The 27,556-nt window shown below is 43.4% G+C and overlaps 1 protein-coding gene across 3 annotated transcripts; it reads left to right on the plus strand.

Moving 5' to 3' along the window:
- Positions 1-127: 127 nt before the first annotated feature.
- On the plus strand, positions 128-27,468 carry clip1b (CAP-GLY domain containing linker protein 1b). Of its 3 annotated transcripts, none has more exons than XM_031577253.2 (22): positions 128-384; positions 1,760-1,942; positions 2,449-2,957; positions 3,210-3,334; positions 3,679-3,874; positions 4,329-4,526; positions 4,770-4,873; positions 5,486-5,546; positions 8,073-8,177; positions 8,827-8,952; positions 10,204-10,320; positions 11,363-11,420; positions 11,572-11,714; positions 12,450-12,524; positions 19,344-19,450; positions 22,516-22,636; positions 22,781-22,824; positions 23,258-23,318; positions 23,624-23,780; positions 24,634-24,686; positions 25,059-25,171; positions 25,599-27,468. In XM_031577253.2, the coding sequence occupies exons 2-22, from the start codon at positions 1,858-1,860 to the stop codon at positions 25,822-25,824; spliced, it is 2,784 nt and encodes a 927-aa protein (XP_031433113.1). In that variant the 5' UTR covers positions 128-384; positions 1,760-1,857; the 3' UTR covers positions 25,825-27,468. The 3 variants fall into 3 exon arrangements, with proteins under 3 accessions (XP_031433113.1, XP_012670485.2, XP_031433114.1); XM_031577254.1 differs by lacking the exon at positions 128-384 and adding an exon at positions 391-606; XM_012815031.3 differs by lacking the exon at positions 8,073-8,177 and having other exon boundaries at positions 130-384.
- Positions 27,469-27,556: the final 88 nt, after the last annotated feature.

Genomic DNA, 27,556 nt, shown 5'->3' on the forward strand with positions numbered 1-27,556 from the left:
TTTGTATAGCATTTTGGGGACAGCTTTAGTTAGGGTGACATGTAGGCCTGATAAGTGAAAGTGCTCATAACGGAAATGCCAACACATGAGGTATCATATTTCACTCTGATGGAAAACTTAATTTTGATGTTTTGTATTGTGACCGATTTAACTCAAACGGCATACTAAACAAAGGATAGGTTCTTTGTTATTCATGAGCAAGCTTAAGTTACCAGCGTCTTCAAGCATTTCACATAGTTGCGTATCCTTTTAATGATAGTCTACTGTAAATACACATGGGAGCATTACGTCACCATATCCTCACTGACAGAACGGTCCACGGAAGAACTAACGGGACCAACTGAGTTTGTGTGGGTGTTGTTAATGGTACTGGGGATTGCAACGGTAAGTCACAAGATCTCGTATTTGGAGGCTTTTTCCATTTAATGATATATATTGAGCTGTTCTTCCCCTTTGTTTCACCCGTTCGTAGAACGCAGGCGTGTTATCATGATCTCTTAGTCACTGTAACGTTATCTGTAGCTAGCTGTAGAGATTTCCTTGGAGTCATTCCTTCTGAGCTAGCCAACGTTAGTCATAAATCATCCATTTACGCCAATAAATCTGGTAAGACCGATGCTTTTAAATGTAAGCTTTCATATCATATAAGGTAGTTTAAAGGCAGCAACAGACAAGTTTAGCATGTTAATGTCAGTTTATGAAACTAAAGACACACCGAGGTTGATGTATCATTGCTAGCTAACCAGTTAGCTGAACAGCTAACCTGCGCTAACGTTAGAAAAAATCCTCTGGTAATAGTTACTGGTTAGCCAGCTTTCTAAATCATACCACCTCAGTTGAATATACTGATCTAACATAAGTAAACAGCAGATGTAAGCGACATGAAACTATTGTTTTTACTGTTTTGTTTCTCTCGTCTGTCAACGTTGAGAGTTGGTAACTGGGGCTTACATTGTGCATAGAATGTAGCTAGCTAAGCCAGTTATCTGCTGCAAGTGGTCTTGTTGTTGGCAATTTAGTCAGCTATCAAGTCAGGCATGTATGGGGGAGCCTATTGTGCATTTAGATGTTGTTTATCTGATGAGCGTGCCCTGTTTATTAAGAATGCTGTTTATTGCCTTGTTTAAGTCGCTGTTTAGATTTATATTACCATTTTCTATTGTTAATTTACTGTTAATGATGGCTAACGCTCTCGGACCTAACCGGCTCTTATTTAGACTGTAACAGACATAGTTCCCCTATCATACGCCCCTTTCATACCAGCCTGTTTCCACTGGTTACGTAGAATGCCTCTCGCGTCATGGCACTGCTCATGCACTCTCTGTCTCTTCTCCAACGTTCAAAGCATTACAATATCTTTTCTGTAGCATCATGCATACATTTATATCATCTGGTGTACATACATTCGTTGGGATGTGAAGATTGATGATGAGAGCTTTTGTTATTCCCCTGTTACGAATGAACCTCTCAGCGTGAAGAATCTCTCATTATTATTTTTATTGCGAGAATAATCTGAACAAGTAGTCTTTGTTTTGTCTTAATCCCCCCCCCCCCCCCCCCCTCACATTTATGCCATATCCAGATGACTAAAGGGGACTAAACGCCCGAAGGTTGTGGGAACTGCTTTTTTTATGATTTGAAGTTAAATGGTTAGGCCTGAATGACTTTCCACAGCTTTTTTGGTCAGGATTAGGTGCCCCATTTCGTGTTCACAGGGTGGGTTAACTAAACTACAAATTTGCATGGTCTGTGTTTATAGATTAGCCACAGATTTCAGAGGACTGGGTTAGTCAGCATAGGTGGATGCTGGGGACTGGTTAACGAAGCTTCAGGTGTGAGGGGCCCACACTGGGAGACATGAGTACAGGAAAGCCCAGCGGCCTCAAACCCCCCTCCAAGATCAGCAGGCCGGGTCCAACCGCCAAGACTTCTCCCTCCTCTGGTAAGAACCCCACACCCTCACATTCCCATTGAAAAACAGATTAAAACCTTTAAATCACCTAGGGCAGGAATGTGGTTTTATGTAAGTATTATGTAAGAAGAAGAAGAAGTTTTATGTAAATAGAAAATTCTCAGTCTTTGTACACTAAGGAGTTCTAGGTAATGCTTTTGGGTACGGTGGACGCTGTCAGCATATCAGAGATGCTCATCGACAAAATCTCAATTGAAAATGTAGTAGTTCTACAAAATGAAGTAGTTCTACAAACAAGTCAGTTTAAGCGATCAAAATGTGGAAATTATATCCGTAGCATTCGGGTAGCAGAAATGAATTTACTTCCACTTCGCGTTGTGGCAGCATTGCCACCGTGAACATTCATGCATTCATGCATTCACGCATTCATTTCTGTTGCCTAAATGCCACTTTGCCCATTATCCCACTTGTATACTGCTGTTTGCTTGTCTCATTGGTACCCGTTAAATTCATGTCCACTGTGTTCTGGTTGTCAGCTGGTCCCAAACCGGTCCCTCCAACCAGCAGTGGCTCTCCAGGCCCTCAGGACTCACCCGGGGCCGGGGCCGGGGACTTTCATGTCGGCGAGCGTGTTTGGGTGAACGGGAACAAGCCTGGCTATGTGCATTTTGTGGGAGGAACCCAATTTGCGCCCGGCCAATGGGCGGGCATCGTTTTGGATGAACCCATCGGTAAGAACGATGGTTCTGTGGCAGAGGTACGCTACTTCCAGTGCGATGATCAACGCGGGATCTTCACCCGCCCCTCCAAGCTGTCCCGAACCCCAGTGGCGGAGCCAGATGCCAATGGTGCCCCGTCAAAACCCAAGCAGGCTGCCCCTGCTGCCAGTGCCAGCGTCAGCGCCAGTGCCGCTGCCCCTGCCCCTGGTACTGCCACGCCTGCCTCTGGGGCTAAGGGCCTGAGACCCAGTGAGTCAGTCTCCAATCTGTCTGAGACGGACTCAACCAAGGCGAAACGAGTACTGAAGCTGGGGGACAGAGTCCTGGTGAGCTGAACCTTCTAGAAAGGAGAATTTCTCTGGTTTTATACATATACGTAGCTTATCCCACTGTTTTAATGTTCTGTTCTTAATCTAAAGAAAGTGTATGGTATAGGCTAAAATGCTCTTTAAAAATTAGGCTCAACATTATTATTTCATTGGCTACTTATAAAACATTTTATAACTGTAAGAGTTGATTGATATGATTGATAGTAATTACATTAGTATGTATTACTAAGAGAAACAATATTGATATAGGTGGGTGGAACTAAGGCGGGTGTAGTGCGTTTCCTGGGAGAGACGGACTTTGCCAAGGGTGATTGGTGTGGAGTGGAACTGGACGAACCACTGGGGAAGAACGATGGAGCTGTAGCTGGTGTCAGGTGAGGAGAGAAATACACACTCACAAACACACACACACACACACACACACACACACACACACACACACACACACACACACACACACACACACACACACACACACACACACACACAAACATTGATGATATCCATGCTGACACTCATGTACACAATTTCTCAGAATTATTAACAGAAGTGTTTTCTAGTGTTAACACACATGCAACTCATACACACATCGCCACAATGACTGTTAACTATTCATATGAAGATGGACGTACATACCTATTTACCTTGTTTGAGTTCACACAGTTGTGTTAAAGCCTTCATTGTCTGATTGGTTTGAAATGGTTTGTTTTCATGGCAGGTATTTCCAGTGCCAGCCCCGATACGGGCTGTTTGCTCCCACACACAAGGTGACGCGTATCGGCTTCCCCTCCACCACGCCGTCCAAAAGCGCCACCAGGAGGGCCGGGCTCAGACGCAGCCCCAGCGGCTCTTCAGCCAGCTCTCTCAGCTCGCTCGCCTCCTCTACAGGGGGCAAACCCAGCAGAGCAGGCCTGGTAGGAGCTCATACAGACTCGCTCACACACACACACACATATATATACACACACACACACACACACACACACACACACACACGCACACACACACACACAGATAGATATACATATACACACACCCATACATACAGTTGATGGAGATCAGTGACCCATGTGCACACACACACCCACACACAGGCTGTGGAGATTAAGAAATTGTGTCATTGTGGTAAAAGATGGAGCAAGATGAATTCAGAATCAGAATCAGAAACGTTTTTATGGCCAAGTAGGTTTACACCTACCAGGAATTTTCTATTCACGCAACCAGTCTGGTTAACTAGGGTTAGCAACTAGTCACACTGGGGAGGTGCAGCAGGAGATGGCGCTCCTCAGGTAAATGTAAGAAACACTGAATAATCAGTGTTGTACTGTAAGAGTACTATATATCTGTGTGTGTGTGTTCTTCCTGTAGCTAACGGAGACGTCAGCGCGGTATGCCCGTAAGATCTCGGGCACCACGGCCCTGCAGGAGGCTCTGAAGGAGAAGCAGCAGCACATCGAGCAGCTGCTGGCCGAGCAGGACCTTGAGAGGTCAGAGGTCGCCAAAGCAACCAGTCACGCTGGGGAGGTGCAGCAGGAGATGGCGCTCCTCAGGCAGGTTCAGAAACAGGTCAGCGTCACGTACATGACATGGTAACACGATATATTACAGTATTATAATATATTATTATGTATTATTGTATATGGAAATGTATGTATGTATGTATGTATGTATGATGATAATTGTGTATTGTTGCGTAATTGTGCTCCCTTATTCTTTCTTCTTTTCCTCTCTCTTTTTTTGCCTCTGGCTCTCTCTTCCCCTCTCTGTGTTCATCATGTGGTCCTCTCTGTTCCTCTATCTCTCTTTCAGTATGTGGTTGAGATGGAGGCTAAGCTGGACCAGCTGAGGAGGATGGTGGAGACTGCAGACAGGGATAAAGTGGAACTCCTCAATCAGCTGGAAGAGGAGAGGAGGTGAGACCAAGACAGGACTTCAGATCATCATCATTATATCTCCACCAGCTTGAAGAATAAGACATAAATGTACATTCAGACTACAGAGTAGAGTTTTGAAACATTGGACAGGACCCCACTTTGCTAAGCACAGGTGTATATCACTTTTAAATTCAGGAGGCATTTAGGAGATTTTTTAGGGATTTAAAGCATAATTTCAGTTTTTCAATATACAATATACAAATATTTCACATTATTTGTAATGATACATAACACAAACTTACCAATATTCTCAATACTCAGAAAAGGAGACTTATTAAAATATTTGATTACTTAAATGATTGCCTCACTGGACTGTGTATTGAAGCCCATTGAACAAATGCAGAGCAGTGGTAAGTTTCCCACGGCTAAAGCATGGTACGCACGAGTTTCAAAAGTGATAAACGGTAGTTTTAATAACGCATGGTTTGTGAACAGTGAAACCATCCATTTACAGCACACAACCTTGTTTTTAGAGCAGTATATTCCACTCCTTTAGGTTCCTAATTGCAGCTGATCCCAAAGAGAGATCTAGCCCAGACCAGGGCTGTACGTATAGGGCCATAAGGAAATCATGCTATTTTTTTCCAACAGGAAAGTTGAAGACCTTCAGTTCAGTGTAGAAGAAGCTTGCATTACCAAAGGTGACCTTGAGGTAAATGAATATTCATACCTTCACACAGACATATTCTTTCATGTCAGCATCTCTGCCACTCTGCCTCAATCTATTTCAAACACAGCTTGATTTGTTGATAATTCAGGTTTTCCTTCTAGTGCAAGTTGTATATGTTTTTTCTGATGCACTGTAGTTGCATCCAGGCATCCACGTGAGAGCTTGTGAACCTAATGGCCGCATAAGACTTTTAAAGCTAGTTTTGGTCTTTATCTATTTATGTGAGCTTGCAGTTGTAGGTTGAAAATGTAACCATGGACCTGAGTTTGTTGTGGTTACACATACTCAGCAAAATGAGGTACAATTAGAAGAAAAAGAAAAAGTAATGTACTATGCATACAAAGTAGCATATGTACCCAAAATATTTCTAAAATAGCAAGTAGCCAACGAACACAAACACTGACGTTAGAGCAGAGTAGAACAGAACAGAGATGGGAACAAAATTAAAAGAAAAGCCAGATTCACAAGCACATGAAATATTCATCATTTTATGCAAGTGGTGACTCCTCTCCAGTGATCCCTAGTCAGCCTCAGATACTAGTATCCTCCAGAGGGAATGTCTGTCTGGGCCGAGGTGCATCTGACCTCAGCTCTTGCTGCCTTCTGCAGCTGTCTGTCTGTCTCGCAGTGTTGTCTCCAGTGTGTTAAATGCGCGTTTAATTGGATTCAGATGGAGACACTGACTCGGCCAGTCAGGAATTTCCTCCTCCCGGCCCTCAAGTTGCTGCTTTCTCCGTATCCATGGCTGCATGTTTGGGGCAAGCTTTCCTGGAACGTAATGAATGACAAACTGTCCAGTCGTATCAGGAAGTCTCTGGTCACCATGGGCTTTGCCCTTCCACCGTGAGCTGTCAAACCATTCGTAAAAAAGCCGCTAATGTGCCGTTGCCCTCAATGCAGCCCTCCAGCCCTCCAGCATGTCAGAGTTTGATCTATGGGTGTGTGGAGACTTACACTCTCCTACATCCGCGAGCCACTCCAATATTTTTTCCACTGAGCTGCATAGCGTGTGTTTGAGTGTAGCCCAACTGAAATGTGCTGTTAGAGAGGCGTCTAAAAGCCAGCTATGCCCTGTAGAGTGCTCTGGCGTGCCAATGTGCTAATGACACAAATAAGTATATCTGTCAGTCATCTGGCCACACACAATGGCCTGGAAGAAAAAGGGGTGCTGTGTAAAGCATTTTGTAACACCAAGTGCATTATCTCCATTGGACTACTGAAAGTCTGTGTAGGTGTTAGAATTTTGCTCTGCTGCAAGGTTTTATTTATTAGTGAATACAATTTCTGCACATCCCGATTGCATTAATTGAAACACATACACACCATGACAACAAAGAGAGGCTACCTGGGGTCAGAGCACAGGGTTATCCACAGGAGAAGACACCTAGAGCTATCTGACCCAATGTTAACATTGTGGGGTAATGACTATGAACCCCCTATTGCTAGAGCTAGTGCTTGTATTGCTTGTCACCCTTTTGGCCAGTACTGTAGACATCAAACCACACAGTCAACACTGCTCCTCTTTCCTGATGTCTCCATGACAAATGTCTGTTTGTTTGTTTGTTTGTTTGTTTTTTTACCTGCTCACCAATGCCCAAGAGTTGAATGAGCGGTTGAAGACGCTTATCTCATTTAGGAATGAACTTTATTCTAGTGAGAGGGAAACATTTCAGGGTCCCTCTCACTTGATCTCAGGATCTTCTGCTATACGCTGCCTGTCCAACATCTTTCTTCACCACCTGGCAGCTTTTTTATACCAGCTGCTATAGGAGCTATTGTGTATGACTTCATTTAGTCTTTTAACGCCTTGCCTTCTAAGCAGATATTTGAGTGATCTAATGAAAACAATGCTGTTGTAGCTGCTGTGTAATCCTCTGAGATCTTTAAATGATTAATTCATTTCTTTCTTTCATTCATTCATTCATTCATTCATTCATTCATTCATGCATTCATGCATTCATGCAATCGTTTGTTTGTTCATTCATTCATTCATTCATTCATTCATTCAGTCATTCATATATTTGTTCTTTCTTTCATTCACTTATTCATTTGATTCTTGATCCTGGATTCATTCATTCATACATTTCATTATACTTCATTTATACTATGACACTCGTCTGTTCATTCGTTTATTCATTTGGTCATCGGTCTGCCCATGTGCGGCACTCATCCCTGTTCTTTCTTCTTCGTCTTTCATGTGCACATGAATTCAGACTTTGGGTTTACGCTCCATCTTACTTCATCTTTCGTTCTCCACCCCTCTGCTTTCTGAGAGCCATGCTAAGCCTGGCCCTATCTTGACCTCCGCCCTGCACTCTCTTTTTCTCTCTCTCTCTCTCTCGCCTGTCTGTGCCACTGCCTTCTTTGTCCCCATTCATGAGCAGAGGGTGATGTCAAGGCCAGCATGTGTCTCTTCCTCCTTGGCATTGAGCTTGCATGTGACAGCGGCGCTGGTGTCGTCTCTCTTCCTCTCCCTTCTCTCTTTCTTTCTCTCTTTCTTACTAACAGACGCAGACCAAACTGGAGCATGCCCACATAAAGGAACTCGAACAGAGCCTGCTCTTTGAAAAGACCAAAGCTGACAAACTCCAGAGAGAGTTAGAAGACACTAGGGTAAATGGATACTTGATGTGTGATCAGAGGCCGTGCTGGAAGGGGGAGGTGGCTGGACATGTAGGGGCATCTCTCTCTTGGACTCAGTGGTGGGGGGTGGAAGGGGCCCGGCTTTAAGGGCAATAAAAAGCTGAGGTAGGTTACCGAAGTCACGGTAGTCACACGACCATGTGGATGCGTTGGCGGTGTTCTTGCATTGTAATTATGCATTCTGTTATGCAACAATTCCATGAATTTCTTTTTTGCAGTAAATGTTAAATTTTAAATTGGTTACAGGTAGTTCTATTTATCATCTTATACATGAATAAAGACACACTGTGAACAAAGCTAATCTTAGTTAGGTTAAGCACATTCTAAGTTTAGAGGCTTGATTCAGCCTTGCAAATGCATGTAATGTAAGAATAGTTACCTGCTTTGAGGAATTAGGTTCGACAAGTAAATGGTCTCTCAAGTACTTTGTATTAGAACTTTTGAAAGTGCTTAACAGAACAATTCTGAAACCATAATGGAGAATGAATTGATAAAAACAGCTGACTCAAGTTATGGCTAGACATGTAGTAGTATAGCAGTATACTGTTGTCCTTGACTGTCTTGTTGTCCGCCGTGTCTTGAGTGTGTGTTGTAAGCGCGTGGTCTGTGGTCTCTGCAGCTGGCCACAGTGTCAGAACGCTCACGCATCATGGAGCTGCAGCAGGAGGTGGTGGACCTGCAGCAGACACTAGCAGCCGCACACGCCGCTGGAGGCCCAGACTCTCCACCCGCTCAGGAAAAAAAGGTGAGCACCTACAGGCCCAACGCTCCTCCTGTTCCTCCTCCTCCTCATCCTCTTCCTCTCTTTTTCCCTCTATCATATTCTCTCATGTCCCAGCCTAAAATTAGGAGGCTACCATTAAAGGGAAACTTTGGAATTTGTCAACCTGGGTCCTATTTTAATTTTTTTTTTTTTTTTTTAGGTCAAAATTTTTGCTAGAGACTAGTAAAGACAAAGTCACTTCAAAGTTAAAATCAGCGCTTAAACGCTAAAATCAGCAACCGCAAAATGGCGCAAGCAGGCACGTCAAAGTTATTATAAGGGTCTGACAACATGGAAGGGATCCCTGCAGAGATAAACCTGCATCTGTTGACCCCAATCACAGAAGAAAAAACTGTAGAAAATGATTTCTACGACGAATGTTTGTCCAGTCAGTGGTTTACCTGTGTCTTCTTCCGGTCTGTGATGTAGCACCCCACTCAGTGCCTGTAGTTGATTATTGAAGACAGTTGCTTTCCTTTGAGTGCCTATCCCACACGGTAGACCAATCAACTACAGGCACTGAATGGGGTGCTACATCAGAGACCGGAAGAAGACACAGGCAAATTTGGTTGGTAATGTGCATATTTTCACCATCAGACAGTTAAATATACATATTTCTTCAAAGCCGTAATAAATAAATAAATAGGTGGACAGTGTAACTGCTACCGATCTTCTTCAATGAAATAAGTGGAATGCTTCTAGTTCATGCATCTAGAGCAATCACACTATAGCGTTGGACAGCTACTCTTAGAAAGGATTTTTTATGTTTATGTTTTTTGTAAAGAAACAGACTGTTCATGTACAGTTTTGCTATAACCTTCTTAATGAGAACCTAAACTACAGTTCCTGTGAAACACATAGAGATAATAACCCTACATTAATACAGTAGGGTCCATATAGTGGTGATATATAGATAACATGCGAGATAACATTGTAACATAGTAGCAATATCACCCCTCATTGAAACTGATGTATAACATGATAACAAGATATGAAGATGTGTGGAGAACACATTTTTGTAATTTACTTATGCATTTATTTATAGTAACACTGAAATTAAAGGGGAACTTTGGGATTTCTTAACCGGGCACCTATCTTTTTAGGTCCAAATGTCTACTAGGGATAAAAATTATTGAAATCAGTCCAATGGTCCAGTTGTCGGAATAATATTGCGATGAATTGAACTAAACCAGTTTACTCCCTTGATGTCTTTCTGCCTGCCTCTGCCTGCAGGTGAAGGAGCTGTCTGGCGAGCTGGAGGGGAAACAGAGGGAGGTGACGTCCCTCCAGCAGAGGCTCAGCTCAGCAGAGCAGGAGAGGACCTCCCTGCAGGAGCAGCTTAGCAACTTGGTACGAGCCAGCTGCTTGATTAGAATAAGCACACTTGTTTTTTGGAGATAGTGGTAGTAAAGTGTTAGATATACTCAAAGTGGGTAAATATACTCAAGGTAAGGAGTTTGTAGAGTGGCTACCATCAGGCGTGGAGCACAGCACATACAACTACTATGTGGGTCAGAGTTCTGACCTTTGTCAGTGGTATGTGCTGTAGTGAGCTGAAGTTCTATGGGAGAGTAGCATAGCATGTGATAGGATTGATAGGAGTCAGACAAGGAGTGAGTTATATTACATTAGAAAGGCTCTTGGTTTATAGAGATGCAGGAATGTGTCTCTATATGCGTCTGTATGCATCTCTCTAGATGCAGGAATGCATCTCTCTATGCATTCCCTAGATGCAGGAGTGAGTAGGAAAGTGGAGTTCAGCACCTCTTGACTCATCTGTGAGTAAAGATACTCAGGGGAAGACATTTGTAGAGTGGCTACCATCAGTTATGGACCACAGTTTGGTACAAGCCGGAGCGACTGAAACGCTAGTATGAGTGGAGTGGGGTTACACCACCACCACCACTTGGGCAAGATGGCTGGAGAGTGGGCTTACAGTGCTGGAGGTGTTGGATGACCATGGAGTAGAGTTACAGCACCGGTGCTTTAAACACAAACAGAGTTGGCTGAGAGATTAGAAGAAGTGCACTTGGCTTTTAGAGATTCAGGAATAGCGCAGGAGTATTGCATCAGTGTCTGTGGGTAATGGCTAAAGATGTTCAAGGTAAATTGCCTGTAGAGTGGTGAGCATCAGTTGAATTCACGTTTTACTACTGGGTAATATGATTGAGGTGTGTAGAGTAGTCATAGAGGGGACTTGAGCACAAGCAGAATAGGCTATGCAGAAAAATCAAAACATTTGCAGAATCTGTGATATATTTGAGTTTAGCTAACTTCAGCACTTAGCCTACCTTTTTATCTCAGCATGACTGTGATTTGTGTGAATTACTGGTAGCACTGGTGCATGGGAGGGTGTCTCATACTGCTTTGTGAACTGTATCTGTGCCTGCAGAAAGAAAAACTTGATGCAGCTTCCCTAGAAAACCAGAAGACTGCCAAAAGTATGCAAGGTAAGCAAACCACTTTGGGTCATTGCAGAAGAGTAAGAGGGTCACAGTGCTCTCATTCAGGCATGATGAAGTAGTTGCTGTGCCTGCTGGGTCCTAAAGCTAGTTGTGTGTTTGTGTGTGTGTGTGTTTCTGTGTGTGTGTGTGTGCGCAGAGCTGGAGCAGAGCCTGACTGAGGAGCGGGAACAGAGGGATCAAGAAGAGGAGGTGCGGAAAGAGGAGCACCAGCAGGAGGTGAAGCAGCTGCAGGAGAAAGGACAGACAGCAGAGGAGGAGCTGCAGAAGGCACAGGCCCAGGTGAGAACCACACTGATCAGCACAGGGGAAATCACAGCAGCTAGGAGTGTCATTGTGAAATTAGTCATTCAGGTTTGAGATATGTGTTATCATTGAGACTCATTTTAAGGTGGAGGTCAGTACCAATGTTAGGGCAGTGTTACTGCACAAATGGGAGGTAATTTGGGACAGACAGAAAGTCTGACAAAAAGAAGCCTAGAAGTCTATCAAGGTAGGTCTTGGGGTCAGAACAGGTGCTAATGGGGGTCACTCTGTCATGATGAGGTTGCATTTGCGCTGTCTGATATATAATGATGAGAGCCTCATATTTTAGACTTTAACACTTGCAGGTAGCAATGCATGTAGTCCACACATAAGTATAACTATGTACAATAAGACTACAGGTTCAACTGTACCAGGGCGCATTATGCATTATTTTCAGATTGTGTCTAGTGTTTGTTCAGCATGAAAGGCTGAAAGGGCCCAGCCAAAGATTACATTTACATTTACATTTACATTTAGTCATTTAGCAGAAGCTTTTGTCCAAAGCGACGTACAAGGGAGAGAACAGAAGTGGGAGTGAAAGATCACCTGGAGATCCCTTTGTTGGGCCTTGTAGATAGAGGCTTGATGAGGTGTTTTCCTAGGATACTTCTGTTAGGATACTCACCGATAGCTAGCTGAGAAGAACAACTCTGATGGAAATGACTCCATTAAACCTGAAACACAGGCTAACAGGCTTGTGTCTCCCCACAGGAAAGCGAGTCGGTTAAGAGCCTCTCACAGTCCCTGGAGACCATGACTCGGGAGAAGGAGGAAATGCAGCAGCAGGTAAAAACAAAGCTTACATGGATTCTTTCAAACACCAGCAAAGGTTCTTCGTTGTGGAAGAGTGTGGTTGGTGTGTGTTTTTGGAGTGCTGTGTAGTCAGACTAATATTAGCGTAGGTGATTTTGAGGGACAGAAACAGAATGAGAGACATCAGGGATGATTCTATGTGGGTCAGAGTTCTGACCTTTGTCAGTGGTATGTGCTGTAGTGAGCTGAAGTTCTATGGAAGAGTAGCATAGCATAGTGCAGCACAGAATGGCTAATGAAAGACTAGCACTAGGTCATTGTAGTTGTTTTCTGAATAGTCTTCAATTAGTCCGGTGTTGTAGCTTTTATGGCACCTTTAATGTGTTGACCTTTTTTACATTTCACTACATGTTCGTGTATGTGAGAAATAAAGCACTTGAACTTGAACCTTCTGTGGGGCAGTAGCGAATTGCATTATAAGACTGGCCTATGACAGACCAATTCATCCCTTTAAATATGTTATAGTAGCTGTTTTCTAGACAGACTGAAGTTGGTTTGTGTTTATATGTCTTTATTCTTGTTTATAGTTGATTTACGCCAGCAATACTTTCCCTCTGTTTAGAAAAGAAAGCACAGAACAGTTAGACCTATTTAACCTAGTGGATATCAGTAGTATGAGTAATTCTTTTTACGAAACAGATGCACTTGCGAGAGTCAAACTTTAAATTAGCTCCCGCTGTGTATCATCTGTGCTGTATGCTGCAGGTCAATAGAATGGGTCTGTTAACGCTGTTCTGAGCATTCAGCAAGAGCAGCAACAGCGGCAGCGGCAGTAATGGTGGAAATAGCCGAACACGTCATGAAAACGCTGCGTTGCCCTGTGGTGCTTCATGTAGAACAGGCCGGCGTGTGCAGGCGCATGTGCTGAGTTCATGCATACATGCTTGCGTAACGTCTCAGATGGAGATGGTGCGAGGGAGCCTGGGGGAATTCAGCCGGGACTCTGAGCTCAGGCTGCTGCTCCGCTCCGCTCATCCGCAGGCCACGGAGAGGAACACATGTCGCACTGCATTCACACGCACTCCTGAAGTCTCAAGGGCATAGATGTTCATTTCATATTTATTTTTTGATGGAAATTCGGCCTTACCAGTGATTTTAAACGTGTAGGTGATTATAAACATATACGGTTGGGGGAGGGGGATCTTAGCCCGTGGGTGTAAATGTGATGTTTAACTGAGTTTGAAATTTATAAATTTCCAAACTGCAACTGGTCGTTGTAGTGGGGATGACAGCTTCAGGTTAAAGAAAGCTTGTCTTTAGTAGCCCACTTTCTGCCATCCACCACAGAAAAACTTAAACAAGTTGTCGCCATAGATGTACTGATATTACAGAGTACTGTCCCATCTGGTCTGGTGAGATTACCTGTATCCCTGCACCTCACCTGCTTCTGATGTCTGCACTAACCTATATCCCAACATTTCACAAATTGCACCTGTGGCCAAAACACCTGCTGCCCAATAACACAACTGCCTTACCTTTAGCCCAACGCTTTTCCTGCATGCCAGTAGCTTGGCTTTTACTTGGCTTTTTACCCCATCACCTGTTTGTGTTAGTATCCTCTCTGCTGCTCCAGGGACTCTGGCTGTTACGTGTCTGTTGTGTCTATTGTGTTTGTTTTGATATGTGCTCCTTGTGTTTTTGTTATGCCATGTGTTTTCTGTTTTGTTCTGACACTCCGCCCCACCTGCCTCGTCACTTCCTGGATTTCCCTGTCATCATCTACCACACCTGTCCTGTTAATCAGTCTACTTATTGTCCTGATTAGTTTCTCCTGTCTCCTGTTTGCTCCCCACCAATTATCTGTTTCCCCTCCAGTATTTAAAGTCAGTCTACCCTTTGTTCTATGTCTGGTCGTAACAAAGATCTGTCTGAAAGAATCTGGATTGTAACACGTCTGTTTCCTGACTATCTGCCGGCTTGAGATAAGTTGTTGTTTTTGTGTTTCTTCGTCTGCTCTGACTGCTCGGAATTTTTGGATCTTTTGTGCGTTACCCTTTTGAGTTTTTTGGATCTTTTGTGTGTTGATTTTTGAACTTTTGATTGACCTTTTTGTACCAAATAAACCCTAATTTTTTCCCGCATTTTTGGTCTGCAATTGGGTCTCTTTTTCTCCGGAGCTTAACAGTTTGGCCTTTCACAAGATCATGTGGTCAGGCTCTCGTCTACTCTTTAAGTATATATATATATACTTTTTCTTCTTCGTACAAACGATTGACTGCTTTAATAGCATTGTTTGAAATGTCTGTCTTATTGGGTTCTCAGTAACAGTGAAAGTCATGCTGCGCGAGTTTGACCATGGTGTGACAACAAGCCATTCAAATTCAAATCACCAACTCCTCAATGCCCTTTCTGTGTTGGCTCATGCTCATAGCTTTGTGCCTCTGTTACTGTTCATATCAGTGGGCATGCAAATGGCCTGCTTTTATAATATTTTATTCCCAGTCTTTTGCACACTGCCTGCGTTGCGTGTGCATGGCGCCTTTGTTGCTTTGTTTGCGTGTGTTTATTCACAGCGCTGACGTTTCTGCTGCGGCGCTGCTACTACCAGCCCTATCTTTCTGCATTGAGTTTTCCTTTAATAATGGCCGTCAACACACAATCAGTTTGGTATCATCCATCATTGATGAGTGGTCTAAAAAGTGAAGACCAGAAAGTTGACCAGCTGTAACCAGAAATCAGTCACGTGACTTGTATTACCCTTGTTCAGAGCGAGGGCGAGAGAGCAAGAGAGGAAGCGTAACGGAAAATGACTGCCCTTCACCTAATATTCTGTTTACTTATTTACATAATGTAATTATGGCCTACATTGGTTTACTACATAGTACACATGTAGCCTAAGGTTTCCCCTTTCGTAACATGCAATTGCTAAAACAGTTAAAAACATACAGGTATATATTTATATTTCTGTCATGTCTTTTACATATAGCCCAGACATCAAAACTGCAGTGAAGGGAGTCAGTTATGAAATGTTGCTGGTATGATGTCAATATGACTATCAAAACATCTTTTCACTGTCTGAGAGCCGCTTACCTCACGCGTGAAAAATAGGCTCCACGCTTAAACTCTAGATGACTCTTGGCTTGAGCCGTGCCTGAGACGTGCGTCTCACGCAGGCAGTGTGCATGCTTTAACCTGTTAACTTGGGCGCCAAAATGAAAATCAACAGGTAACATAGCCGCTACACGCACGCAACACAGGCAGTGTGAAACGGCCCTTAGCTCGTTTCCCTGTTCCTCCTTTTCCTGTGTTCAATTAGCAGCTTTTAGATCGTAAGCGTGTCGTTTGTTGTATTAATGTTCCTGTTGAGCACCTTGATCAGAAAGCCCTATATGCCCTACATTATTGTCATAATTACAAAGGATTAAGGCATCCTAGTCCAAGCAACATTCAGTAGGTTATTAAGTTGTGTAGATATTAAATACTGTATAGACGATGGATGGCAGTTATTCATGTTCAGGTTAGATTTGCTTTCAATGTATGCAATCAACACAGTTAAATGGAGACATGTCAGAAGAAGGCTTTAATACTATTAAAATATTTTCATCGCAGTTGAAGACAAGAGGCTTGTGAGTCTGCAAAGATGTTGTTTATCTGAGCACGTATGAAGAGTGGTTGTTGTCCATGCATGCATATACAGTATAATGCAAATGACGGGACAGAACTGAAAACCAAGTTATAACACGATAACAGGAGCAGGAGAGGCCACTCTATGCATTCACACATAATGTCACATGATTATGTGTGCACTCAGTGTTGACACATGCAGGTACTTACCATATACTGGCACGCTTCCTAGATTTGAGCAGTGCTGTTTTGATTTCTGTCTGTAAGATGGATATTAATAGAGGGATATTAACACTATTTACAATAATAACTACAGATTGTCTCTTTGTAGAAACGTAATCGAATTTTGAATAATTTTTAAAATAATTCTAGACAGTTCACATCCTTTTAGAATTTTTTTTATAAACTTACTGGCAGCCAGTATTTTTGGTAGAGCATTTGCCCTGTGTGAAACGTACACCTGTGTGTTTGTGTGACGTGAAGAGAACTGCATTGTCAAGACCAGTGGGGAGTTTGTGTTGGGTTAGGGCCGTGTTTGATTGTGTGTGTGTGTGCGTCTGTGGTGACATCAATGTTGCTGCTGCGTGCGTGCAGTGTGTGCACGTGTGGTTGTAACAGAGAGACGCTCGTGTGGGGACGGCAGCAGCTGGGTGTTTCCGCATGGCTGAGCAGAACATCGGTACTCTGAAGCAGAGCCCCCCTCCATCCACCATTCTATACCCCCCCCCTCCCCCAGCGCCACCATCACCACCACATCTCACCCATCACCCCTCAGTCCTTTGCATTTGTTCTCCAGTTGTTGTTGTCATATCTGACTCAATAACTGTAGGCAGGCCATTGAACCCACCATTAATCACATGACCTGTGCAGAAAGAGGCGAGGGATTGCTGAATAAAGAGAGAGAGAGAGAGAGAGAGAGAGAGAGAGAGAGAGAGAGAGAGAGAGAGAGAGAGAGAGAGAGAGAGAGAGAGAGAGAGAGAAAGAAGGGACGGAGAGGAGAGGGATTGCTGAATGGAGAGAGAGAGAGCATAAGAGAGAGAGAAAGAGAGAGAGGCTGGTGAGCGACTGAAGAGAGACAGGGAATGAAGAGTGGAGAAGGGTATGAGACAAATAAACAGGATAGAGATCGGGATGAAGAGAGAGGGGAGAGAAAATGGAGAATATGATAGAGAACTTAGGGTGATAGAACTGCTCAGAGGATGAGAGAGAGATAGAGAAAGAAAGAAGAAGGACAGGGTGAAGAACGAAAGGACTAGATCATGAGATCACTAGAGATCATGGAGGGAGAGAGAGTGGAGTGAGGGAAAAGGAGAAGATGGAGAGAACAGGACGATGGGAGAGGAGAGGAGAGGAGGAAAAAATGAGCGGGTAGGAGGGAGGAGCTTCCCCAGTTACATAATGGAGGCTGCTAACGTAACGCATGTTAGACTGTGACTTTGTGTATGTGACGGCAGCAAGCTGTGCTCTGTTGTCCGCTTGCCTCAGCTCGGCTCGGCAAGCTGCTCCGTCCCAACAGGAGATCGGAGATGCTGGATCCACAACACAGCTGCACTGTTTCAGCCGTCAGATCCGGAACACTCACACTTTAGCGCTGTGGAATACTAGAATACAGAGATTTTAGATATGCGGAATTCTCTTTAGAACACTGGAACACTGAATCTAGAATCTATGTAGGTTTTTGGGACGTAGAATTCGGTAGTAGAACATTGCTACTGCGGATTTGGAGCAGTGGAATACTTAGCTTGTATCTGTGGAACACTTAGGTGGTGGACCGCTGGAATTCTCAGACATCTGTGCAGAGTGTGCTGGTATAGTGAGGTGGTAGCACTTAGTGTACTCAGCAATGGATATGTACTCGGCCCATCACAGCTTCTCCAATAACATCTACACCTCTCAGCTCCAGGTAACACATGCATGCATGCATACACTTATGCTCAGTTCCATGCAGACACATGGCTAAACATGCATACATGGCATCACTGCAATTAATGTTTTCTGAGAAGAAATGGGCAGGTACTTTTTAGATATTTTTGGAAGGAGCATGGTCTAGTGGAGATTAAGAGAGAGGGGATAAGTGTGTGCGCGTGTCTCTGTGTGTGTGTTTATGTTTTGTCTGTGTGTGTGTGTGTGTGTGTGTTTGTGTTGTCTATTTCCTACTTGCTTCATTAGGAGCTCATCGCTTTTCATTACTTCATCTTTTGGTGCGTAAGAGCAACATTGTAATTAATGTTAAATCTGCAAACGATGAGTACTAGATGAGAACCGGAGTAAAGCCTTGATTTAAATTGATTTGAAATAGTTTTTTCGGACGACAGTGAAATTAAGTATTGACTCGAGCCTCAGTCTGGCACAGTAACCAGCACGGTTAGGGGTGTCAGTCTCATCTGGTGTGACCAATTTGTTAGGTCAGGTAAAAAAACTCACAATGCTCCAGAACAAAAAAGATTTACTCAGGGATGGAATTGAAATTACAGCACAAAGAAACAACAACAGAAACAGACCATTAACATTGGACAAGGGTACGAACAAGGTTTTAAAGCATTCTTTTTATTCAGGAATTGTACGTGTAAATTTAAGTTGGTGAGGAATATTTAACACTGTTTAACACAATTTTGCCTTTTTTGCTGCACGTGTGAAAAATCAAAGATTTGATGTTTAATGAACAGTTTTCGGTTTATTTTGGTAAACAGTGGTATCATTTGTACAATACAATATCCCCAATGCAATAATAGTCTTATTTATTATTAGCTCAAAGAAATATCACATGGGGGACTTTGCTACAGAATAATACAAGTAATGAAATACCTAATAACAGTCAAGCAAATAGCCATCCAAATGCTGAGTGAACTGAGACGCTTGATGAAATTTGAACCAATTATCAAAAACTACAAGTAAAATAATGTAATGTACAGTTGTGATGCCTATACTGTGACGTATCGTTACAAAGAAAATACTAGCCTTTAATGTAGCTATGATGTCATAATCACATTGACAATATGCTTGTTCTCACATGCCAGTGTTATTTATCTGTCCTTTGAGAGATTGGCATTTGTTTTGTTTTCCTGTTCTGTGAGATTTGCGTGAGACGTCTAATTTGAGACGTCTTTCTCTTTCTACTTCTCCCTCTACCCCTCTCTGTCTCCTCTGTCTCTCCCTCTTTCTCTTCCCTTCCTTTCCTCTACCTCTCCCTCTCTCCCCCTCTGTCTCTCTCTCTCTCTCTCTCTGCAGCTGGAGGCTCTGAAACAGAAGAACTGTGAGTACCAGCAGGAGCTCTGCCTCTCGCAGGAGAAGCTCAGTGTGGAGAGCCAGCACATCGGGAGCCTGAGCCAAGAGATGTGAGTGTGGCCCCGTCGACACAGAGCTGCCCCCTTATACAGCACACACATGCCAAGCACATACACATGGACAGATATACACACACACACACACAGCTCGAGTTATGAATGTGTACACATGTTTATCCACATGTATATGCACATAAATACATGTTTACACAGATACAACTATAACCATGTACACAAGTAGCCTAGAAATGTTTTACAGGCACAATTCAACGCGAACACATCTAGTATAAACATGTGTGCACACACTCTCTGCCGTTTCTCTGCTTTTCCTCAGTGGCCTGAATCTGCCTATGTTTTCACATCCTCTTAGCTCTATAGTTGTTCTGTGAGGGGCTCTCTGCTAGACTCTGTTGTGGGTGCTGGTCTCTGTTATTGTAACAGTGACTCCTCTTTAGGGTGGTTGAATGGATCATTGCACTTGTTCGATGTTTTATAAGTAGCCAAAGGGCTTGACATATATGAAAGGGGACTTATTTCGTCACCATCAGTTTGCACCTGAAGGAGGCGATGTACTCGTTGTCTGTCAGCCCGCTCACCATACATTGAACATGTGGGGAAGAGATGGACAGACAGAACGAGTCACCTGGTTGTATCAGGGGCAATTCAGGAGGCCTAAAGCAGTCGTGATCATAATCCTGTTGGATGATAATCCTATCTGATGGTGTAGTGGTGTGAGCCATGCTTCACCATGCTAATGTCAATGTTGTACTCATGGTACTCAGTGTTCTCTTCAGTCACGTTGAGTCATTGTATGAATGTGACCTCATCATCGCTCCAGATTATGAAATGAGGACTGCATGTCTGCTGAACATCAGGTGCCCCTCAGCGGAGGAGAAGAGAGGAGAGAGAGGCTGGGATATGACGGGATCCTCAGTATCACTCCGTGCTGTGTGGTGCTGGAGGATAAAGTGGTGTAGGCCTAATGTGTAGAGGAGCTGTTTGGGTATGGAAGACAAATTAGTTTGGGTGCAGGAAAGTTCGGGTGTGCTTGATAAACCTACCATTTAGAAATATGTCAGGCTGGTATGTATAACTGTGAGATCAGATGTAGCAGAATTTTACATTTTGGTGTAGCAGGTAGACTGGTAATATCTGGGTGTGACAGACAAGGAGACAGGTGTATTTTGGGTGTAGCAGACAAGGAGACGGGTGTATTTTGGGTGTAGCAGACAAGGAGACAGGTGTATTTTGGGTGTGACAGACAAGGAGACCGGTGTATTTTGGGTGTGACAGACAAGGAGACGGGTGTATTTTGGGTGTAGCAGGGCTGGCGGTGTGTTTGGATGCCGCAGGCAGCTTTAATAAAGCTGAGCTTAGACTCAGAGCGCTCTGGCCGCTCCTGACGCCTGCTCCTTGCGACCCGACTCTCCAGGGAGCATTACATCATCGGCCTCTCCCGTCCTGCTCCCACTCTCAGCCTGGAGCCTCGTCACATGGGGGTGAGAAGCTGCTCTGCCGAGCGAGAGAAAGGACTGGAGATCTTGTGGTGTAGAAGGTGTAGTCTGTCTAGAGCTTTAAGAGAGAGGGGTTCACTACTGATGAGCAGAGGAGCATCTCTCCCAGTGAGACAGAAGCACCTGCACAGGTGAGAGTGAGTTGTGCTGACAGAGGTAGATGGACTAGTGAGACAGAAGTAACTGGTCTTCTTCTGTAAGTGAAGCAATTTAAACAAAAGCTTAAATGATGATTTTAAGGATTCAAGCCATAGCATGTGACTGAGAAGACAGATGTAGACTGAGCTGAACTAGCTGAACAGCTGAACAGACTACAGATTGTTCTGGGAGAGACACTTCAGAGTCTTTGTGATGCTGCTTTTGGGCTCACAGCTCTTCTTGATTGGTGGTCAGTTGTCATGTGTTGACAGAAGTTCTTTGGAAATGTGTTGGAATAGGCGATTTAAAAAATATTTCTTGGCAGTGTCACATATACAGTATAAATGCTGTGACTGTTTACGTCTGGAAACACAAATGCCTCTCCAAATTCAGACACTTGCCCTTGAACTGCCTCAGGCCTACCTTCCTCTCAGCCTCAGAGATAAGTGATTTTGCAGTTAAAATTTGACAGTCCTGCCATGCGTCGCTGCATGAAGAATCTGATTAACTTCCGCATCAGAGCGACACAGGCGGTAAAAATAGAGGGCCGCGTTTGTCACAGTTGAAGAAAAGTGCATCGTCCGCGAGGCTTTGGATGCTGATGGCAAACTGTCTACTGTGAGACCGTCTCCACTGAATCGTCAAGACAAATGTACAAACATGTCTAATCAATTGTGTGTTTTGTTTCATTGATGCGTCTCATTAAAACAAATAGAGGGAGCGATATGAGAACCAGAATGGTGTTGGAAATCCAGGATGCTCCTCATCTCTTTTTATCGCTCCTTAAGCATCAATCTTAATCCCCCCCCCCCCTCTCCTGCATAAGGAAGAATGATTTTTTGAGGGTAGATGTTTGTAAACTGAGAGAGGATTAAGGAAGGGGGAATTGACATGTTTACAGATTTGGCTTAGGCGACTCATAGCTGGGTGAGACTGTAGCTTCATGGGGGAATATAAATAGAACGGAAATGGGATAAGCCATGCAAGGTTGTCATTTTGAATTTTATGGTTCAGTATATTTAATTGCTTAATCAACGTCTGGGCCAGTCCTGTGCATGTGCAACATTTTTATTTTATTTTTGCAATCCTGTGTGTGCGTGCGTGCGTGTGTGTGTATGAGGGGGGATGTGTGACTGTGATCAAAGACAGTATTGTAAGCATGAATGTTCCCTGTACCATTATAGCCTACTGCGTGCAGCTTCATATATGGGTGAAGAAAGTTTTTTATCCCAGTGAATTTGATGTTGCTGTTTTGTCTGTCTGCTACTACTATTCACTATTACTACTATTACCATTCACATACTAATAGTCTGTGCCATCTTATGGGTGGAGGGGAAATCTTGGTGTTTAGATTGAATGGTTGTTGCTAGAAGAGAGCTGTTATGATTGGTCAGAATGAACATAATGAGCTCAAGGGAAGCTGTGATTGGTCCGAATGGCAGACTCTGTGCTTCTTTCCACCAGTGAGGAGTTGAAGCTCGCCACCAACCAGAAGAGCCAGCGTCTGGCGGCGCTCCAGGAGGAGAACGGGAAGCTGGCCCACGACCTCGACCTGAATCGGCACGAGGACCATGCCCACAAGAAGGTAACCTGGCAACCAGGACTATCTGTAACTGTGTGTGTCGTTGTAGTGATAGGTTTCACGCTTCACATCAGCAGCCTCTCTGGTGGATTGTTTATCCTGGTGGGGATGGAGTATTTTAATGTCTGTCTGTTTCTGTTCTTTTAGCTTGAAGATAATCTCGCCAACAACCAGCTAGAGAACTCGGAGAGGTAAGAAGCAACTTTACATCTGACTGACTGGTTACTATATGCATTATACCACTGGGCTTGTGTTTTATACGTATGAATGGTTAATTTACTCAACATAGGTGAGGGGAGTGTAAGTTATTATCTGCGTAAAAAGAACGATAAAACTCACCAAAGTGTGTAGATTAGTAGGATGTCCAAGTATGTTATTTCAACAGATAGTGAGAACAATTCTGATGATATCCCTATAATTGTTAATTGAAGATAATACCATTCTCTACTTGGTGTTTAAGTAGGATTTAACATTATGCTGAACATAAAGAATAAATCGTTAGCTGTATTTTGGCATGCTTGCTTACAGTGCCCCCTAGTGATGGACAGCTTCAGCAGAGCAATGAGAAAGAGGCTCATGTGTGTTAGATGGGCATCTCCTTAAACATTTTCCCTCTTTCCACAGGGATAACTCCAGTGCTTTAAAGATGGACAAAGACAAAGAGTTAGAGACACTTCGAAATGAGGTAATGTTGCCTTGCCCCTGGTTAAGTCGTAGGTCATGTGACTTGTCTCAGTTTTGATGAGATGTATGTAGAGGTCTAGTTCTATTGATAAGAGAGTCGTTCAGCGGGCACATATATATACAAGCATGATGCACACTGGGAATGAGTTTTCCTACTAAAGCAAGCTTGAATCGAAAGCGTGTAGTTGGCAGTTCACTTTGCTGACACAGATTGCCTGTAGCTAAACTACTTGCAGGTGTTATTTTGCTGTGTAATTTCCTGTGACCCAACTGAATATATTGCTCTGTCCTCATGCCCTGTGCCAGATTGCCCTGCTGCGTGGGGAGCGTGCCATGGCAGAGACGCTGCGCTCAGCTGTGGAGACCCTGGAGAAGGACAAATCCCAGCTGCAGAACCGAGTCCTCAGCCTGGAGCAGCGGCTCTCTGAAGAACCAACAGCAGGGGGCGACAAAACACCCTCAGGTCAGACGGCCAGCACTACTGCAGTCTCTCTCACTACCTACACTTAGCATCATAGCCAAGTGGGGGGAAATGAGCTTGTATTCACTTCTGACAAACAGCTATATTTAAGTAGCCTGGATACCAGACCGAACTTAGCCCCGCCCACACATTTTTTGGTTGGGAAGTTCGGTCTGGCATTACTCCATTGAGGAGAAATTATCTGCGGCTCGATATCGGCCGTACCAATCAAATTGTTAAGGCGGGCTTTATACGATGATGGACAGATGATCAACAGTAACGTAACCAACCACGTCACCAACACACGAGTTGAATTCGTTTTCAACAAACACGGCTGCCGCTGGAGAGCTGAAATGTATAGATTCGAGTCCATTTAGACATTGACAGTGCATTCATTTTGAAAGAGGAACAGAGAAACGCGATTAAGGCATTTGTCAATCGAAAAGATGTTTTTGCCTTCCTTCCTACGGGATCCGGTAAAAGTGTAATGTATCAGCTGGCCCTGGTCACATACTAGTTGTTCTGATTGGTTGTAGGTAACCAATTGAGCGAAGAGGCATTTTTTCTCCTGGTTCGGTTGAAACACGCCCCATAATCACAGCCCAATGGAGCGATATCAGACTCATATTCTGACTAGAATTATGAGTATGACATCGTCAGGCTAATATTTAAGGGTACTCATCAGAAATATGCATGAACCGGAGAACTCTCCATATTAGAGCTTGTGTGATACTTTTGCTAACATTTTCTAAGCCTTGTAGCTTTTGGTTGCATAGGCTAAACGCATTTGCTCTAGTGCTAGCGGTTATATCCTCTGATTCCTGTTGTAAATGTCTGCATGTGTCCTCTCGTGCAGGTGATGCAGCCCTTGACCAGCTACGGGAGGAGAAGGAGTTTGCTGAGGGACAGGTACAGAGTCAGACTCCCATCATGACTCCTCATTTGCGTAGTTTCAGCACCTTTGTGATTATTTTTTGCAAATTGCAGATAATCGAGAGAATAGTACAGTTTTAGTCTATGGCTCCTTAGAAAAGCGTTATATAAGTCAAAGGTATTATTATTATTATTATTATTATTTAGTGAAACATCTGTCTTTCATGGAGTGGTGTGACGACGTGTAGATGTGTGTAGTTACTGCATCTCCACTGTAATCATCATTACTGTGGTGTGCTTTCCAACTGTTTTGATCGTCAGTTTATGATACGTTACCGCTGATGAATGGTTCCTTACTCCTATTGTGGTGTTGGTCATTTCTCACTCTTTCCCCCCCTTTTAAACCAGATAAACTTCCTGAACTCGGTCATCGTGGACCTCCAGAGGAAGAATGGGGAGCTGAAGGTGAAGCTGGAGAAGATGGTCTTGACCGAGTTCAATGGGAATGACGAGGACGAAGGGTGAGTTGAAGTTAGCTGGAAAAGTTAGGATTGACTGTAGAGGAGAAGGCTGTCATTGTACTGTAGCTCTGACCTTAGACTTTAGATTAAGAGGGTGTTTAATGTGGTATTTATCCTTGAGCGGCACAGATTACAGAGAAAAGAAGGCAGTACTCATGCAAGCAAACTCTTCTGGTGTAGCAGTAGCATGGGTTTCAGTTCTGGAAAAACCATTGGAACTGATTTGCCTTTAGTTTGGCTGGTATGAAGTTCCCTGAATCAACAAGCATGAGGCTTTTGAAAATAGGGATAAATTGTTCAGTAAGTTAAGTTGGTTATTCAACACTATTAATAGGAAATTGTGTACACACTCAAGAGCCAGGAGGTGTTATCAGTCTACTTGCATTAGTCTCAGTGGCACTGTGTAAATCCCATCCTGGTCTTGCAGCTTAAGAGAAAGGAAGTCCAAGAAAAAGGACCATCCACGGGTGTTCTGCGACATCTGCGACTGCTTCGACAAGCACGACACGGAGGACTGCCCCACCCAGGCCCAATCGCCCGACACGCCCCCCCACACCACCTACCACGGCCGCCTGGGGGACCGCCCCTACTGTGACATCTGCGAGGCATTCGGACATGCTACGGAGTCCTGCAACGACGACCAAACTTTCTAGAACATTCCGTTTAAAGTACACCATTCCTGCCTGAGATCAGGCACCGCACATTCCGTTTCCTTCGGAATTCCTATTTTTCTATGTTCTTTGTACGTATGTGTGTGTCCTCGTCATAATTTCCTTACTAAAATATCCACGTCAGAGATTAACCCATAATCTTTCCCGTTCAACTCAAGGTTGAAAATGCGCAGGAAGCTTTGCTGCTTGTCTCAAAGGAATTGATATTTTTGTGTGTCCTGTACTGTAACTCAGTACTGTGTAACTATGACTTCCCAGTGAAATCAGATACATAAACGCACGTGTTCCACATAAAACAGCCACAGGAAAAACTAGATTCGCGGAGCCAGATGTATATTACAGTACAGGTCTCGGGACAACCACGTCAAAACTTGGTCCAAATGAGGATGGGAACAATTAGCGTGTTTAGTTCATTTGAATCATTCCAAACCAATCCAATGCCTTGCGACGGTGGAGCTCAAACAAGCAAAGTGAAAGTAGATTCAAACAGATTACAGTAAAGGTGAGTTGTGCTTTTGTCACGTCGTGGGCAGATTTTACAAGGATAGCTAGCTCCCAGCAGTAACAGCTAAATTATGTTTCACAAGCAAAGTTCCGGAGGAGCCCAGCACGGTGATTGACAGATGTCACATCTCTTACTTCTGTCATTTGAAGAGATTTATATCACTCTTACCCTCCAGTCACGTTACACACGCCAGTGAACTCACGAAACCAAAACTCAAACATGTTGTCTCCAGACGAGTACTCCGGGCACACCTGCCAAAGTGACACCTGACCCCGCAACACCACATGAAAACTGACATCTTTCAAAGAGCAAATCATGCTGTATCTAGATCTAGAGGTTCCATAGTGTCGGCCACACCAGCCAATAAAACGTATTGCACTGCTCACTTTAATCCTTTATGCATTCAAGCACTCCCTTTTAACGGTCATTCTACAAAACTATTTAAGTTATACTTTTTATATGAAATGTAAAAATACTTGTTATATCATGTTATGTGTTATGTTATCTCTGCAAGACACCAGTTATCGAAGCACACATTTGGATCATATTGTATCTGTCAAGTATGGGAAAGCTGTAAATTTGATAAGATAAACAAATGAGATTTGTTCGTTTTTAAAGCTGTGGTATGTGATCTCTACTTTCTTCCATCTTTATATATGAGGGCAGTACATACTGATAAACATTTTGCCAGTTTAGCCATTTTGAAAACAATTACAGCAGGTTACTAGAAGGATTCATCCACATATTTTAGCAATTATTTTGGCTTACACAATGTCTATTCAAAAAGATGGGAGCTTTTGAGAGATTTTAAAAGGGAGTTTTTTTGTCATTGTTAGTTTGCTATAACCTTTACCAGAAATCACATACTGCAACTTTAAAATACAGCTGCATTTTGGAAGGAAATTGCACATATGGTGCCATAGGACTGAAATTATTTAACATATATTTTCAGATTAATTCTGTTTGTATGATAATGACGACATTATTTGACACTTGTATTAGCAGCATTTATTCACAACGCTTTGTGGACTTTCTACATACAATTGTGATGGTCTTTAGGTAGTGCACTGTTTTATGTACTGTTAACTTGTACTAATTCAATATATGTAATATATTGCAAATATGGAGTCGGTGTCCTTTTTGAAGTTGAAAAAAGTCTTAAATTTGACAGTGGGAGAAAGAGAAGACATATAAAAAGTTACAAAACAG

Source organism: Clupea harengus, chromosome 12, assembly GCF_900700415.2.
Source record: "Clupea harengus chromosome 12, Ch_v2.0.2, whole genome shotgun sequence".
Lineage (NCBI taxonomy): Eukaryota > Metazoa > Chordata > Actinopteri > Clupeiformes > Clupeidae > Clupea > Clupea harengus.

Excerpts from the sequence above, each read along its gene's own strand:
- clip1b (XM_031577253.2), top strand. The coding sequence starts at position 1,858 with ATGAGTACAGGAAAGCCCAGCGGCCTCAAACCCCCCTCCAAGATCAGC. Across the intron at positions 5,547-8,072 it reads TTACCAAAGGTGACCTTGAG|ACGCAGACCAAACTGGAGCA; the intron begins GTAAATGAATAT and ends TCTTACTAACAG. Across the intron at positions 10,321-11,362 it reads AGGAGCAGCTTAGCAACTTG|AAAGAAAAACTTGATGCAGC; the intron begins GTACGAGCCAGC and ends CTGTGCCTGCAG.